The 15,496-nt window shown below is 44.7% G+C and overlaps 2 protein-coding genes and 1 pseudogene across 4 annotated transcripts; 2 read left to right on the plus strand and 1 right to left on the minus strand.

Annotated features, from left to right (window-relative positions):
* The first annotated feature begins 1,887 nt into the window (after positions 1–1,887).
* On the plus strand, positions 1,888–3,661 carry RBM8A (RNA binding motif protein 8A). 2 transcript variants are annotated; one of them, XM_057721264.1, is made up of 6 exons: positions 1,888–2,035; positions 2,315–2,374; positions 2,506–2,580; positions 2,770–2,906; positions 3,201–3,337; positions 3,449–3,661. In XM_057721264.1, the coding sequence occupies exons 1-6, from the start codon at positions 1,969–1,971 to the stop codon at positions 3,492–3,494; spliced, it is 522 nt and encodes a 173-aa protein (XP_057577247.1). In that variant the 5' UTR covers positions 1,888–1,968; the 3' UTR covers positions 3,495–3,661. The 2 variants fall into 2 exon arrangements, with proteins under 2 accessions (XP_057577247.1, XP_057577239.1); XM_057721256.1 differs by having other exon boundaries at positions 1,889–2,035; positions 2,503–2,580.
* Positions 3,662–3,745: 84 nt separating this feature from the next.
* LOC130844914 (gonadotropin-releasing hormone II receptor-like) lies at positions 3,746–8,506 on the minus strand (annotated as a pseudogene).
* A 213-nt stretch (positions 8,507–8,719) lies between these two features.
* Positions 8,720–14,761, plus strand: PEX11B (peroxisomal biogenesis factor 11 beta). Of its 2 annotated transcripts, none has more exons than XM_057721292.1 (4): positions 8,720–8,937; positions 9,700–9,815; positions 10,219–10,420; positions 13,578–14,761. In XM_057721292.1, exons 1-4 carry the CDS (start codon positions 8,720–8,722, stop codon positions 13,981–13,983), a joined length of 942 nt encoding a protein of 313 aa, XP_057577275.1. In that variant the 3' UTR covers positions 13,984–14,761. The 2 variants fall into 2 exon arrangements, with proteins under 2 accessions (XP_057577275.1, XP_057577286.1); XM_057721303.1 differs by having other exon boundaries at positions 8,782–8,879; positions 13,578–14,760.
* Positions 14,762–15,496: the final 735 nt, after the last annotated feature.

Raw genomic sequence — 15,496 nt, forward strand, 5'->3', positions numbered from 1 at the left:
GGATGAAAGAGTAGAGAAGACCCATTTGGATGACAGTAGTATTTCAGGAGACCTACAGGACTGGGTTGAACTAGCCATGTGAAAAGCTGGAGCAAGAGCATCAAGGACAGAGAGTTACAAAAAGTCCAGAGATGGGAAAGAGTAGAACGTAATTGAGGGAAAGTATAGGGAGAGCTTAATGGGTGAGAGGGAAGAATGGTGGTGGAAGAGTTTGCAGACATAGGTAGAGTAGGCTGTGTGAATCTGAACTTTATTCTAAGTGTAAAAATAAGTCAAGTAAGGGGTTTTAGTAGAGATGTGACCAACAGATTTTAAAAAAGATCACACTAGGAAAAATATATATATAAAAAAAATAAAAAGATCACACTAGGTACTTCAGAGAATGGATTAGTGTATCTTAGTCTCACTGCGACTCCTTTGCCTGGCAAACTACCCAGACTTAAAGGCCCAGTTTAAATAGAAGCCCTCCCTTAAATGCTCTCTCCTTACTCCCAGTCCTATTAGAAACTTTCTTTGTATTGCCGTAGTGCTTGGTGATAGCAACGATCACTTTCATCATGTTATTATAAAGTCATTGTTGGACATCCTTGGTGGTGCAGTAATTAAGAATCTGCCTGCCAATGCAGGAGACATGGGTTCAAGCCCTGCTCTGGGAAGATTCCACATGCCATAGAGCAACTAAGACTGTGTGCCACAACTACTGAGCCCATGTGCCACAACTATTGAAGCCCACACGCCTGGAGCCTGTGCTCCGCAACCAGAGAAGCCACTACAATGAGACTGCACACCACAATGAAGAGTAGCCCCCGCTCTCAGCAACTAGAGAAAGCCCGTGTGCAGCAACGAATACCCAATACAGCCAATAAATAAATTAAATAAATTAATTAAAAAATAAAGTGATTGTTGATAATGCAAGTACTTCCCCTTGTATTGCTAGCACTTCTTCTAATATTAGACAGACATACAGGCATCCATAACTGTCTGACTTAAAAATTAATAAATAAGTGAATACACAGTCCACTATTGTTTGCTTAAGGCGAACATCGAACATCGGATTCCAGCATGTGGGGGCAATTTTTTTTTTTTTTTTTTTTGCCTCAGCTCCTGGGTTTTTAAACATGAAATACCTGTACCATCCTCAAAGAAGCTAAAGTCCCTATTTTGTTTAAAGCCATGACTTTTTTCTAATTCCCAGAAGTGGTGGGCAGAGTTTGAGAGATTACTTTTAGTTTTATTTTTCTGGCCGAGCCCCACGGCTTGCGGGGATCTTAGTTCCCCAACCAGGGATTGAACCCAATTGCCACCGGCTTCCCGGCAGCGAAAGCGTCCATTCCTAACCACTGGACCGCCAGGGAATTCCCAGAGAGATTATTTTTTAAAAAACAAAAGCTGGTATCTGTTTCATCAATTCTATTTCACGGACAACCAGGTCTGCTGATTTTCTCAAGAGAGAAAGCCCATACTGCAGTACGTTCCAGAAACAGCTTTTTAGGCTGCACTGCTGACTGAACTTTTTTTTTTTTCAATGCTTCCATCACAGATCCAGCTGCTCCTCAGAACAGTATAGTCCTGCAAGTTTTTAAAGAAAAAAGTTTTTTCAACTTCCATTTCCTGGTATGCAACGAAAAGCAACCCTCTAAAAAAAAAATTAAGCTGAGCTTCACCATCAGTAGTATTTCTCGTGGGCTGCTCTGGTTCAGAAGAAGTCACTAGCTCCGCCCAACTCCTAGCGCGTCCCATACAGAGTCACGGCCTTCAGCTCGCGACCCACTCAAGATGGCTACAGGGACATTTCCGGTATCTTCCCGAACTAGGCCGGCCTCCATTGCGTATTTTGACCGCGACGAGGGCGGGACTTAGAGGTGGTTTTTAATTGGTCAACTTGACTGGCGCCCTTTCCCCTCGGAGGCAGTTTCCTGAGGAGCCAAGTGCCTGAGCGGCACCGACGAGAATTAGAGCGAAGGCAAGATGGCGGACGTACTGGATCTTCATGAGGCCGGGGGCGAGGATTTCGCCATGGATGAGGATGGGGACGGTGAGGACAGTGGAGGAGGCTGCGGGGAGCGGGGAAGGTGCGAGAGAAGGACGTATTAGGAAAATATAACCTTTTTCCTCAGCAGGGAGGATGGGAGCCGGGAAACCGGTTTTCGGTCGGTTGGAGACTCTGCCCCCTATGGGAGGAATGGGGGCCGGCCGGGAAAGGACTGAGCGCGGAGGTGGTGGGGTCTGCTTTTAGATAATATCTTGGAAAGAGACTATTTGTTGTAAATGACTGTTATATTTCTCACTTATCCTTTCACTTCTCGGGCTCCAGAGAGCATCCACAAACTAAAAGAAAAAGCGAAGAAACGGAAGGGCCGTGGCTTTGGCTCCGGTGAGTGTTTGTGGGTGGAATGGGGTCTAGAGTGGCGAGAGCTGCGGAGTTTTAGAGTCCCCATTCATACTCATGGTGAACAGTGGGAGAAGGGGGATTTCCGGTGATCTCTTGTGTGTTTCTAATAGAAGAGGGGTCTCGAGCGCGGATGCGTGAGGATTATGACAGTGTGGAGCAGGATGGCGATGAACCCGGACCACAACGCTGTAAGTAAATGGAGCCTGTAGGGATCTGTCTATAGAGAATTAGAGGCCAATGAAATAAAACCCGTTAGGACTGGGGTCAGAGGTAGCTTAACCAATCTCTGTGGAGTCTGCACACACTCTACTTCTGTGATCTTGCTTAAAGTTTTTCTTTCATGTGCTCTCAAACAACCTCCCTCCTTTCCCCAACAGCGGTTGAAGGTTGGATTCTCTTTGTCACTGGAGTCCATGAGGAAGCCACAGAAGAAGACATCCATGATAAATTTGCAGAGTATGGAGAAATAAAAAACATCCACCTCAACCTGGACAGACGTACAGGATATCTAAAGGTATTCTGAGTGATGCTCCATTGCCTCTCTTCACCCATAACCCTTAGACAGCATTGGTAGTTCTCCCATGTTTGCTGTGGTTGGCCAAGAGTAAAGTTGAAATAAAATGACATTGGGAATTGATTTTGTTAGATGTAGCAAACAGACAGGCAGAAACCCACAGACAAGTTGTACATATAATAGGGATATATGATGTACATTTGTTGTTTAGAGTTCATAGATTTTTCTATTTGAGTACAAAACGCTTGATGAAATAGGAGAGTTTTGATAATCTTATCTTTTCACTTGTTCCAGGGGTATACTCTAGTTGAGTATGAAACATACAAGGAGGCCCAGGCTGCTATGGAGGGACTCAATGGCCAGGATTTGATGGGACAGCCAATCAGCGTGGACTGGTGTTTTGTTCGGGGTCCACCCAAGGGCAAGAGGAGGTAAAGTGCAAAGGGCAAACGTTATCTTAGTGGAGGGAATATAAGCAAAACAGAATAAGGACATTGTATTATATTCCTCTGACGGACCCTGCCCCTCTTCCTTCTCCCTAGAGGTGGCCGAAGACGCAGCAGAAGTCCGGACCGGAGGCGTCGCTGACCCACTGTGTGTTGTCCAGGTGTTCTCTCCAGAAACTGCATTTGACCATGCACCCTTGGTGAAATAGGGGTGGGGTGGAACTCTCTGTGTTTATATTTAATCTTTTATCCTATGCTGGTTACTGTTTCGTTTGAGTTATGAGTAAATGTCCAATTTTTGTTTTCTAAAATTACTTTCCTATTTTAGTATTGCAAGCTCTGAAGCACTACTTACAGTAAGGCAAATCAGGGACTGAATTCTGTGTGAGTTTTTACCTTAGATATAGTCTCAAGTCTCAGCTAGGGTCAAAGTAGAGACACTGCTCAGTATTTCTTTTACTTGGAAGCTAAAAGAGCAGGGGTAGAAGTGAGATGTCCTCACAGTACTGAAGAATAATTATTTTATTCCTATATATGCTGTCCTCAGCAAATGGATGTCATGGGAATGTCTCTTGTTTTTTCTGCCTTTCTTGCTGCCACATTTGTTTGTACTTTCATATGTCTGAGGGCTTGAATCTTCTGTTGGGGCATTCTCCCAGAATCTCCTTCCCTGGAGGAGTCTATACTAAGTTCTTGGTGCCCTCTTCAGCAGCCAGAGGTGAAGGCTCCATAGAGGAGAGGATCCAGAGGAGCATTGAAGAGGCCAAAGAGGAAGAGGATATGGCTGAGGCTGGGAGGCACTTCAGTTAGCATGGTGGGAGAAAACCAGTACCAAAGGCCCAGCAGGTAATAGAAAATACACTCAAATTCAGAACCACTCAGCTTCTGAATTGATGGACGGGCAGATATAGTGAGATGGAGCTCTTCCCATATAAGGAAGAGAATGGTACGAGCCCTCTTCCCTTCCCAACCTGGGACTATGTGCTCCCCTCCTACCAGGGAATTATGACAGACGCGCTGCAAAAAAGGTTTCAATTGAGGTGCTGTGTTACATGAAGCTACAAAGTCTATTTGAAGTCTTCTTGGTGCCCAAGAGCAAAGGAATACTGATTACCCTTTCTAATTCTTGCCCAGTTAACTCTACTTCAGAGAATGATGGCTAGTGCTGGTTAGAATTGAAGACATTCAATAAAATTATGTGCAGCATCAGCTGCTAGAGATATGGTTAGCAGCTCACTTCTGGTTTGATAGATAGCTAGCAAGCTAGAGGCATTGGTTTTAGGTACGTGTTAGGACCTGGGGGTTGGGGTCTCACCGTGGTTCCCCTTCCTTGTCTGGGGACTGGACACACTGAGGACAGTGCAACTATAGCAGACGGTCATGGTAGTCTGAGGCAGCAGAAGGTGAAGAGGTTATAGGTGGTCTCTTGCCATGGAGCCTTGAAGCTGCCTTTGGTGACACACTGAGTGAAGGGGACTGGACCAGCTCAGTGGACGGTATGGAACAGGAACAGCTGGAATGGAGTCAGGGACTATTAGAACTGGTCTCCCCAATCCGCTGCCAACCTACCTACCCTCAGTGCTCTTCCCAATTCATTTTTTTTAAAATGTGATTGTTGAGAAAATTTGGGAGCTAATACAGTACATAATCCCAAATCATTCTTAATTCCCTGCAGTGCTGAGTAATGGTACATCCATGGTACCATATTTAAAAGGTTAGGAATGTATCTTGAAAACCCCTGTCTTTCTCTTAGGCGGTGTTTGTTAAATCCGGGACTTAAAGAATCCTGTCTTCTCTAGTACTGTTCTAACATTGCATTTTATAAAAAGATATTTCTGCCACTTCACGTTCTTTTTTTCCTCACCAGCATTTTTACCTGAAATGATTTTCCTGATGTGTCTCTGTGGGAAAAAGAATTCTTGTGTAAAATGGGTGCTGCTAAAATTTCAGACCATTCTGCATTACTCTATAAAGTGACCTTTAGTAATAGTTGTATGTATAATAACTATAATGGTGAAACAATTTTAATAATAAAATTTAACATTTTCCAAATGCTGTTGGCTGCCCCTTTTCCTTTTTGGTAAACTGCTGGGTTTTTGGTTTGAATCAGTAATGAGTATTTTTCAGGTGAGAGCTTCAGGGTTAGTACCTTGGTTCATGTAAGGTAGATTGAGTCACTATTAGTTTGATAAAAGGCAAGCTTAGTAGGTATCAAATTCTTAGATGTAAGGCATTTTGGAAAGTGATTTTGGCAGGCATGAGGGACTTTTAGGAAAGGTGAATAGTATCACCACAGACATACAACTTTATGAACTGCTTGGAGTTAAGATCAGGCTATTCTGAGCTAGTTGGGGAGTAGTCTTTCCTCTTCCCCTATCTTGAGTCCACATGTTTCTGGCTGCTTTTGGGGGGCATGGGGGGCAGTTTTGCACTCTGCCTAGAAATACTTGACACATTGTGAGAAGGGGTTTAAAAATAGGCAAGGCTCCTGGACTTATATTTTGGTCCATAGCCCAACGTCTGGACTCTCCTTTCCCTATTTTATATGCAATTTACCACCTACTATAGAAACCTTTAACTACTTCTGATCCTTGGAAACCTGAGTCTACAAAAATAATTTCTAACTACACCAATATTCCTTTCACCATACTAACAATTTTTTGTTAACACTAATATTTTAAATGCAACATATGAGCAATGCAGAATTTATACAAGAGGTCGCTAGTTTGGAACCTAAAATAACATCTTTTGCACCTGAATCATGTTATCATCAGTTTGCTATTGAAGCAAATAGAAATTGCGTTGTTATCGGATTGTCAGGCTATAAGAAAGGGTGAAATTCATCTCCTATTCCATAATCTTGTGTTCTATGTGTTTCAAGTGATTTAGCCAGTGTCATCCAGCTAGCTAGTGGTAGAGCCTAGACTCCGGAAAAACAGCAAATACAAACAACAAAAACAGTCCTAATTCTAATTCCCAGTCCACATCTAAAATTTGCTTCATATAAACCCAACTAATTTCTTCTGCACTGACACAACAGGCTGCTTTTTAAAACTTCAGGTAGCAGAGGTCCTGTTTGCAATATATTGTTGGAAGCAATATTCTTTGTCTTAGAACTGCAACCAGACAAACTTTTGGTAGTTATATTTCTAATATTTGGGGATTTAAGGATCAAATCTTAAATCTGACTCTATAATGCATTATTCCAGAGACTGAAATTTTAGCCCTCTCCCTGACATAATCCTAACCCTAGTCTCTACTAGGAGATGCTGCTTTACTCCCTCCTCCCAGATGGTGGTAGTGGTTTCTTTCGGTTTTTGTTTTGAAGGAATTGCTTCATATTTAGCTTTTTTCCCTCAGATTCATTTTCAGTATTGAGATTTGATTAATTGGTACTCAAGTTCACATGCTCCCTTTTGTTCCAGTTTTGACACCCCCAATAAAGCTAGAGTAAAAAATACAAATCTGATTACATCAGCCTCCACCTTTAACTTTAGTGTCTCTCACTGCCTCAGGGTAAAGTACAAGCTTAATGTTTGTGATCTGGTTCTTCCTTCTCTAGGCTCATTACTCACATTTTCTAGCCCTCAGCTTTAGCTGCGCCTGCTTTGAGATCGTCTACCCTCCACCTTTTCCAGCATTCCTCCTGCTTTAATTTGTCTTAACACCTATCTTTCAAGAATCAAATTTTAACATCTCTGGGAATTCAGGAAGCTTTCCCTGACTGTCCAAGAGTGGGTAAGACACCCCTCATTGTTCCTTAGTTCCTTATGCTTACCTTTAGCATAACGCTTAACTGCACACTGTATTGTAATTGCGTGCTAGTTTGACTCTGCACTAGTCTATAAATTTCTTTAAGGCAGGACTTTGTTGCTCTGTTCTTGACAGAGCATTTGAATGCCCCTGGGGAAATCACATTATTTTTTGAATTGATGAGTGAATGTACCACGAAGTTTTACCCAAAGCCCCTGATTTCAGTCTTCTTAATATTGTCCCATATACGTTTCCTCCGTGCCCTAGTTTTTCTGCAGTAATCTGAAGAAGGTGGGACTGGGAAGAGGCAAAGAGGTGGAAGCCAAGTGTAGTAAAAAAGTCTCTTAACAGAAATACAAATTAACATGCAATGATCTTAACTTGCAGAAGATAGCAGAGGCTCCCACGCTGAGGATTTATGGTGACCACGGCCAAGCACATCCCTTAAATCTGAAGGCTCATGTGTGTACCCAAATTCTTGTCCAGTCTAGCCCTGAGTTCTGACAAGTCACTCACCTGGGCCAAGGCAAGCAGGAAACTGAGGCCCCAGGCTGCCCCCAGAAGTTTCCTTCCAGCTGTGCGGGGTCCAAGCGGGTTGATTAGGGCTGCTTGGCGGTGGAGCCCAATAACCACAGGCAGGAAAGCTGCGGCATACATGGCCATTAGTTTCAGGAACATGAGTGTTCGACATGCGATGTCCCCGGCCAGCCACTGAACAGTGATATTCCAGGTGGCATCTTGGGGCATTACCACAAAAGTGACCAGTAAGTCCACAGCTGCTAAATGGGCAAAAAGTCGTCTTGCGGGAGAGGGGCGGAGCTGGCTGGGTTGCGGCCATGTCACTGATCACAGCACAGCCAGGTTTCCTCCAGCGGAAGAAACAATACAACAGTGACTCCCACTCGGACCTTGGCGGCAACTGAGAAGATGGGCAGCTCTGCCCCCTCCACCTCTACTCCTGATCCTGCCCAGACCTCCTCCTCCTCTGCTGACTCCCAAGGGGTGCCGTTTCCTGCAGACATGGTGACCTGGAAGGGAAAGGGGTGGGAGGATGAAGTGGGGGTTTGAAGAGGTTAGCTGCGTCCACTGTTTCTTCTCTCTCCTTTTAAGGATCTGAGTTGGTTATTTTGCGTATTTCGTCCATTAAAGCCTCTGTCTCTGGAGACTCTCCGTCTGTATTCTGGAGGTCACCTGTCCAACTATCAGGGTCCTGTAGGGAACAGGGATCTGGTGCTGGCTTCTACTCCCATAGACTTCTTTAGTCCCTAGAGCCCTGGATTCGGTCGGAGCGTGCGAGTGTGTATGTGTGTGTGTGTTGGGGGTGTTCCGCTGGAAGCACCCCAGGGTTGGGGGCAACCCTATCCTAACCGCCCAGGCGAGAGCACTGCGGCGCCTCCTCGCTCCGCCCCGACTCCTGCAAGCCCCGCCCTTGGTCCAGAATATTTAAAGAAGAATGTGCCTCTGGAGGCGTGCTTAGGAAATAGAGATCATCTGATTAGAGGACGAGGCGACGGAGACACGCACAAAAAAAACACGCAGGTGTAGGCCTTGAGACAAGTGCTTCTCTTTCTGAAATTCCGCTTCAGGGGCCGGCTCCACTCGCTTTATTTTCCGATGATGTTTGTCCCTCGCGCGGCACCGTTGGGTCGTCCAGGAGGCGTGACTAGGGGCGGGAAATGGGGCGGGAGCGGAGCTGCGGAGCCGGAGCCGCCGCTGTCATGGACGCCTGGGTCCGCTTCAGCGCTCAGAGCCAGGCCCGGGAGCGGCTGTGTAGGTGCGGCCCGAGTAGGAATCGGGGGAGGGCGGGCAGAGGAAGATCCTCGTGAGGCGAGGTCAGTTCACACTACGGGGGTCAAAAAGGGTCAACTCGGGCTACGGGGGCCCGGACGGACCGAGAGGGGCTGATTTGAGCCGGCCGTGAGGCCGTGATTCGTTTCTGCTCACGGGAAAGATGGGGAAACTGAGGCACGCGTGGGCCAGCGGGGAGGCCGCTCAGGGTTGCGTGTTCACATAAGACCGGCACTTTCCTCACTGGGCGATGGTGAAATGGGGAGCGTTCGCTCCGTGGCAGATAGCGACCTGGACTCTGTCCCCAGAGCTGAGGAGGCACCCCGAAGTTTCCGTGTCCCCTCACTGTGCTGTCACCCGCGAGCTCCTCTGCCTCCGCCCTGCCTTCTAGTCACGATTCATCTCAAGGGTCTTGAAAATCTAATTTACCTGTCATGAAGAATAACCTGTTCTCCAACTCTCCCCCACTCCCTCACATATCAGATACGTGCTCACACTGATGTGCTTGTGATGGGCCCCCTGCCGCCTTCATTGTCCTCTTCAGGCCTCATCATTGTCAAATCCCTTATTTCCTCAATTCGAAGTAATGCTGCCCGACCCCTTCTAGGCTCCTTTTTATTCTTAAGCCTTTCTCTCCTGCCTGGCCTGGAGGAGGAACGGTGAGATATGGGCATGAAGAGGAGGAAAGGGAATGGTGTCAAACTGGGAAAGGGAGAGTCCATACTTGCCTTTTGGAGTACATTTTTGAGGGGGAGATTAGGGAGGTCTCCACCCTACCTTACCTCTCGCTCTTCTCTCTCCTCCAGGGCTGCCCAGTATGCTTGCTCCCTTCTTGGCCATGCACTGCAGAAACATGGGGCCAGTCCTGAGTTACAGAAACAGATTCGACAACTGGAGGGTCATCTGAGCCTAGGAAGAAAGCGTAAGTAACTGTGGCTTTTCTTTTATTACCTCAACACTTCCTTCATCCCCAGCTATTCTTCCTTAGTCCCCCCTTCCTGTTTTTGACCTTCTCTGCCAATTCTCCCTCATTTGCCTCTGCCCTTATCCTCTGCAGGCCTCCCAATTGAGATAAGAGAGCAGGGGTAAGAGTAATGAAGGATTGGAAAGAATGAGGCAAATTTGAGAAGGCTAAACTGGGACACAAATTAATAAAAGTTTGAAGTAAAAAAGATTGAACTATTTCTGTTTTTTAAAAATTGTTTATTATTGTTTCTATCACTTGCTCGACTTTCCCTCTCTCGCTTTCTCTCTTTCTCTGTGCCTTGCTCTCTGTTTGCCTCTGTGCTTTCACATGCTTGCTTTTCTGTGCTAATCCCCACAAGTTCTACGCCTCGGTAACTCAGCAGATGCCCTTGAGTCAGCCAAGCGAGCAGTGCACCTATCAGATGTTGTCCTGAGGTTCTGCATCACTGTTAGTCACCTCAATAGAGCCTTGTATTTCGCCTGTGACAATGTCCTGTGGGCTGGAAAGTCTGGACTCGCTCCCCGTGTGGATCAGGAGAAGTGGGCCCAGCGTTCATTCAGGTTTGATATCCTTTTATCCTAAAAGACCTATCGTGGAATCCTTCGTATTGTGTAGCTTGCCTTTCATTGAGAGAACGGTCTTTTAGGGTCTTCCCAGAGTATAGACATCTTAATTACTTGGCTTTCAATCTTCATTTAGATCTTCAACCATCAGAGAATGGAGGCAGATGGAAGACAGATGTTCTTTCATGATGAATGACTAAGATTGGGCAAAACTAGATGTTAATTACATTGCTTTAATTCTGCTTCTGTCTATACCACAGATTTATGCCCCTCACTGCCTACTCATTTATTCATTCTAAAAATACTTAGTAGCTGCTTACTGCCAGGGAATAAAGCAGAGCCAAACAGGTATGGTTCCTGCTGTCATGAAGCTTCTAGTCTAGTGGGGGAGTCAGATAGTAAAACAAATAATCACCAAACCAAATATTTGTGGGAAAGTACAGGATGTTATGAGATATATAACAGGGGGAGCTAATTTAGATTGAAAAGTCAGGGAAGAACTCTTTGAGAAAATTAAATTTTATTTCACACCTGCAGTCTGAGTAGAAGTTATACAATGCAGGCAGAAGCAGAGAAGAAACAGAAAATAGCCCATTCTAAGGCCTTGCACCAAAAAAGACTTCATGGAATTAGAGAAGTAGAAAGAAAGCCAGTGTGGTGGACAGTATTGAGTAAGGGCATGAGTTCAAACTGGAGAGGTAGACAGGGGCCAGATCATTCATGCAAGACCTTCTAGGCAGTGGTAGTATTTTTTTCATTTAGTTTTGTTTAAATTTTATCCTAAGTAAAATGGGTTCTGAGCAGGGATGTGACATGATTCAAATTGCATTTAAAGAAGTTCTCTCTTGCTGTAGTGTGGAAAACAGATTGCAGTAGAGCTAAAGAGGAGAAGATGCCCTAATGTGGCCAAGAAATGATGTTGGCTTAGGTTAAGGAGCAGGCTGGTAATGAAGATAGAAAGAAATATGATTTGGGAATAAAATTATCTGTATACATATCATCTATATTTGTTTTTTGTTTCCCTGTGATTTGCTTTGTTGTTTTACTTTATATTAGCCTCTTTCCATCTCTACTTATGTCTTGCTTTTCTCTTCATCTTTCTCGGTGATTTACAGTTATAACAAGGCTTACGGTGTATGAGGGGTAGGGGCAGAGGCATGGCTGGAATGATATGAAAAAACATGTCCATAGAAGAGTTTGTATGCCATGTCTATTCTTTCATTCAGTAAATATTTATTGGGCTCTTACTATGTGCTAGGCACTCATCTAGACACAGGGATACAAGGGTAAAGGCAAACAAGAGCCTTGCTCCTATGGAGCTTACATTATAATGGGAAGAGACAAAGAAACTATAAATAAAAACATCAGTGGTAAATGCTGTACAGGAAATTAAAGTAGTGTCATGTGGTAGACAGTAAATGGCTTGCTACTTTACAATGGGGGGTCAGAGAAGGCCTCTCTGAAGAGGTGACACTTAAGCTCAGACCTGAAGTGCAAGAAAGAGCCAGCTATGTGAAGATATGGATGTAATTTTTTTTTTTTTATTTTGGCTGCATTGGGTCTTTGTTGCCGCTTGCATGGCTTTCTCTAGTTGCGGCAAGTAGGATCTACTCTTCTTTGAAGTGTGTGGGCTTCTCATTGTGGTGGCTGCTCTTGTTGTGGTGCACAGGCTCTAGGCACGGGGGCTTCAGTAGTTGCAGCATGTGGGCTCAGTAGTTGTGGTTCACAGGCGCTAGAGCGCAGAGGCTGAGTAGTTGTGGTGCATGGGTTTAGTTGCTCCGTGGCATGTGGGATCTTCCCAGACCAGGAATCGAACCCGTGTCCCCTACTTTGGCAGGTGGATTCTTAACCACTGCATCACCAGGGAAGTCCCGTGTGAAGATTTTGGAGGGAGAATATTCTAGGTTGAGGGACTAGCTAGTGTAAAGGTCCTAAAGCAGGAACAAGCTTAATGGGATCAAAATATAGAAAGAAACCAATGTGGTTGGAGCATAGTGATTGGGGGAGGGATGGTACAAGATGGATTTAGAGAGGCAGGGTCACATGTTGAGTTCTGTAAGCCTAAGGTATTTTATTCTAAATGTGATAGGAAGGAAACCATGGAGAGTTTTAAGAAAGGATATAATGTGATTTATGTTTATGCCAGCTACTATATGAAATTAGATTGTTGGGGGTTGGGGGCAAGAGTGGCCATGGAGAAGCCAGTTAAAAGACTAAAGTAGTAGTTCAAGCAAGAGATGATGGTAGCTTAGACTGTGGTGGTGGACTAATAGACAGATGTGGTTGGATTCAAGATATGTAGTAGAGGTGGGAGAGTTATATTAAATACAGACCACTGTTGTCAGAATGGATTAAAAAAATTTTTTTAAATAGACTTCTTTAAAAAAAATTTTTGGCTGCATTGGATCTTTGTTACTGCGCACGGGCTTCCTCTAGTTGCCAAGAGTGGGGGCTACTCTTCATTGTGGTTCTCAGGCTTTTCATTGCGGTGGCTTCTCTTGTTGTGGAGCATAGGCTCTAGGCATATAGGATTCAGTAGTTGTGGCATGAGGGCTTCAGTAGCTGTGGCTCACAGGCTTAGTTGTTTCGTGGCATGTGGGATCATCCCAGACCAGAGATGGAACCCATGTCCCCTGCATTGGCAGGTGGATTCTTAACCACTGCGCCACCAGGAAAGTCCCAAAAATAGACTGTTCTTAAGGAATTTATAATCTAACACATTTGGCAAGTTTGGCCTTGGTTTTTTGTTTGTTTGTTTGTTTTCTTTAACAAAAGGATTGGATTTAAATGGTCTATGTGTCTGAGTCTTTGAAACAACTGAAGCTGTTCTTTTAAAAAAAAATTGCATTATTGTAGTTTAAGTTGAATGTGTGTGTGCTAATGGGTTGCTAAGTGAAAAAGTTAAGTTTGAGGTTGATCTTGGAATATTTCATGATGCTCATTAATTTTAAGCCAGGATGTTAAGGTACACGTAAATACATTAGTTACAGAAAGATGGAAGGATGTTTCTAATAGTGGGTAGTGATAATATTCACTTCTGGTATTCTAATGTGTAATTCTTTTGCATTATGGGGGAAAGAATTTGAAGTGTTCTGTTGGATATGCTAAGTTGGTATATGTACCCGTATTGACCCTTCTGCCCTATGTATCCCAGGTACTATCTGTTTTCCCTCATCATGAATTTGAGCCGTGATGCTTATGAGATTCGCCTGCTGATGGAACAAGAATCTTCAGCTTGTAGCCGGCGACTGAAGGGTTCTGGAGGAGGAGTCCCAGGAGGAATTGAAACTGGAGGACCTGGGGGTCCAGGAACTCCAGGAGGCAGTCTGCCCCAGGTGGCTCTGAAACTTCGGCTCCGAGTCCTGCTCCTGGCTCGGGTCCTTCGAGGTCATCCCCCTCTCCTGCTGGATGTGGTCAGAAATGCCTGTGATCTCTTCATTCCACTGGACAAACTGGGCCTCTGGCGCTGTGGCCCTGGGATTGTGGGGCTTTGTGGCCTTGTGTCCTCCATCCTGTCTATTCTCACCCTAATCTGCCCTTGGCTACGACTCAAGCCCTGATATTCTGGTACAGGATAAGGAGGGGGCCTAAATTTGTGAGATGGATTTTAGGTCATCCCCTTGTACCAACTTCATTCTAACTCCACTCCATGGTTAAAGTTAAAATCCAGAGATTTGGGAGTAAGAGGAAGGAGCTTTGGGGAAGATGAGATGAGGAAAGGTGATTTGTAAAGTCAATTGGATGATTCAAATGTTCAGATCTGCTGGAGCTTTTGTTCTTTTCCCCCTTCATTGCATTGTCTGTCTCGACTCTTCTTACTATCTCTTAAGTCTATTTAAGATTCTGTCTCTGTATCTCTTTTGTACCTTCTCAGTCCCCTGTCATATGGGAGGTAGAAGGTATGGTCTGTAAGGTTCTAACTGCCTTCTTTTTCCCTCACAAAGGTGACCTGTGGCAGTTATTTTCACCTTCAAACTCCAGATCATAATTTTGAAGGCTTTATGTTCCAGTGGACTCTTCCCACATGCACCAGAAGTAGTTTCATGCTTCCTTTTCCTCTCTCATGTCTGTCTCACCAGCTTTCCTCATGATTTGCCCTTACCCTTCCCTCTACCACACCTGCAGGTTTCCGCTTACACTTTGATTTCAGGGCTTTATTCCAGCCTTTCCATACCCCTTCTTTGCCTATCCAGAATGATGCTCCTCTAGCATCTTGTTGTAAATACTGTACAATGATACTGTGTAAATAGCTGAGGCCCAAGCCCATGATGGAGAGCGAGCCTTCCAGGTTAGCAAATTAAAGATCAATTTGCTCATTGATATTTGGTCTGGTCCCATGTGTTCTGGTCATCTGAGGCCCCTATTTCTGCCACTGTGGTTTGGGTTTTCCATGGGATTAGCCACTGGCATCATTACCCACAGACTTTTGTTGAGCATCTACAGCATGCAGGGCATAATACTAAGTGGTAGAGATACAAAAAGCTAAAAGGCTGCATGGTCGCAACTTGAGAAGTTTATAGCCTGGTTGAGGAGATGGGGGTCTAATGTTAAAGTAATTATACTGATGCCACAAAGTATACCCCATACCAGTTCATGGTTTCTAGTTCCTCCAAAAACTATAACGCCATAAAGCAACATAGGCTAAGAGTCACAAGCATAACTAAATGGAGTGGGGATGGTAAGTCTTAGTTTGTGGACAGGATGGGTCTTCACATGTTGGGACTTCTTGCGTAGATGGGGAAATGATATCACTGTTATCAGTGCTTTCATTTTCCACATTCCAGGTTGAGACAAGTAAAGTTGGGAGGTAAAAAGACTCTATCTCCCACTCCTACCTTCTATTCCAAACCTGAAGAAAACATTATTGCTTGGCAACAACAAAGGATAGAAAAAAAGGAAGAGAAGGAAACGACAGAAAGTCAAGGACTGTATTCTCTTTGGATACTGAGATGATACCTCCAGGGGGCAGCACCAAGGCAGAGAAATACACTAAAATCGCTCATTCCTCCTTTCCTTGGTCTGGGGCTCCCCACAGTTCCCCACCATTACTCCTCCCATTCCTTCCAACTTTAT

The sequence above is a fragment of the Hippopotamus amphibius genome, chromosome 1 (genome assembly GCF_030028045.1).
Source record: "Hippopotamus amphibius kiboko isolate mHipAmp2 chromosome 1, mHipAmp2.hap2, whole genome shotgun sequence".
Classification (NCBI taxonomy): domain Eukaryota; kingdom Metazoa; phylum Chordata; class Mammalia; order Artiodactyla; family Hippopotamidae; genus Hippopotamus; species Hippopotamus amphibius.

Excerpts from the sequence above, each read along its gene's own strand:
- RBM8A (XM_057721256.1), top strand. The coding sequence starts at position 1,969 with ATGGCGGACGTACTGGATCTTCATGAGGCCGGGGGCGAGGATTTCGCC. Across the intron at positions 2,907-3,200 it reads GACGTACAGGATATCTAAAG|GGGTATACTCTAGTTGAGTA; the intron begins GTATTCTGAGTG and ends CACTTGTTCCAG. Across the intron at positions 3,338-3,448 it reads CCACCCAAGGGCAAGAGGAG|AGGTGGCCGAAGACGCAGCA; the intron begins GTAAAGTGCAAA and ends CCTTCTCCCTAG.
- PEX11B (XM_057721292.1), top strand. The coding sequence starts at position 8,720 with ATGATGTTTGTCCCTCGCGCGGCACCGTTGGGTCGTCCAGGAGGCGTG. Across the intron at positions 8,938-9,699 it reads GAAGATCCTCGTGAGGCGAG|GGCTGCCCAGTATGCTTGCT; the intron begins GTCAGTTCACAC and ends TCTCTCCTCCAG. Across the intron at positions 10,421-13,577 it reads TGGGCCCAGCGTTCATTCAG|GTACTATCTGTTTTCCCTCA; the intron begins GTTTGATATCCT and ends TATGTATCCCAG.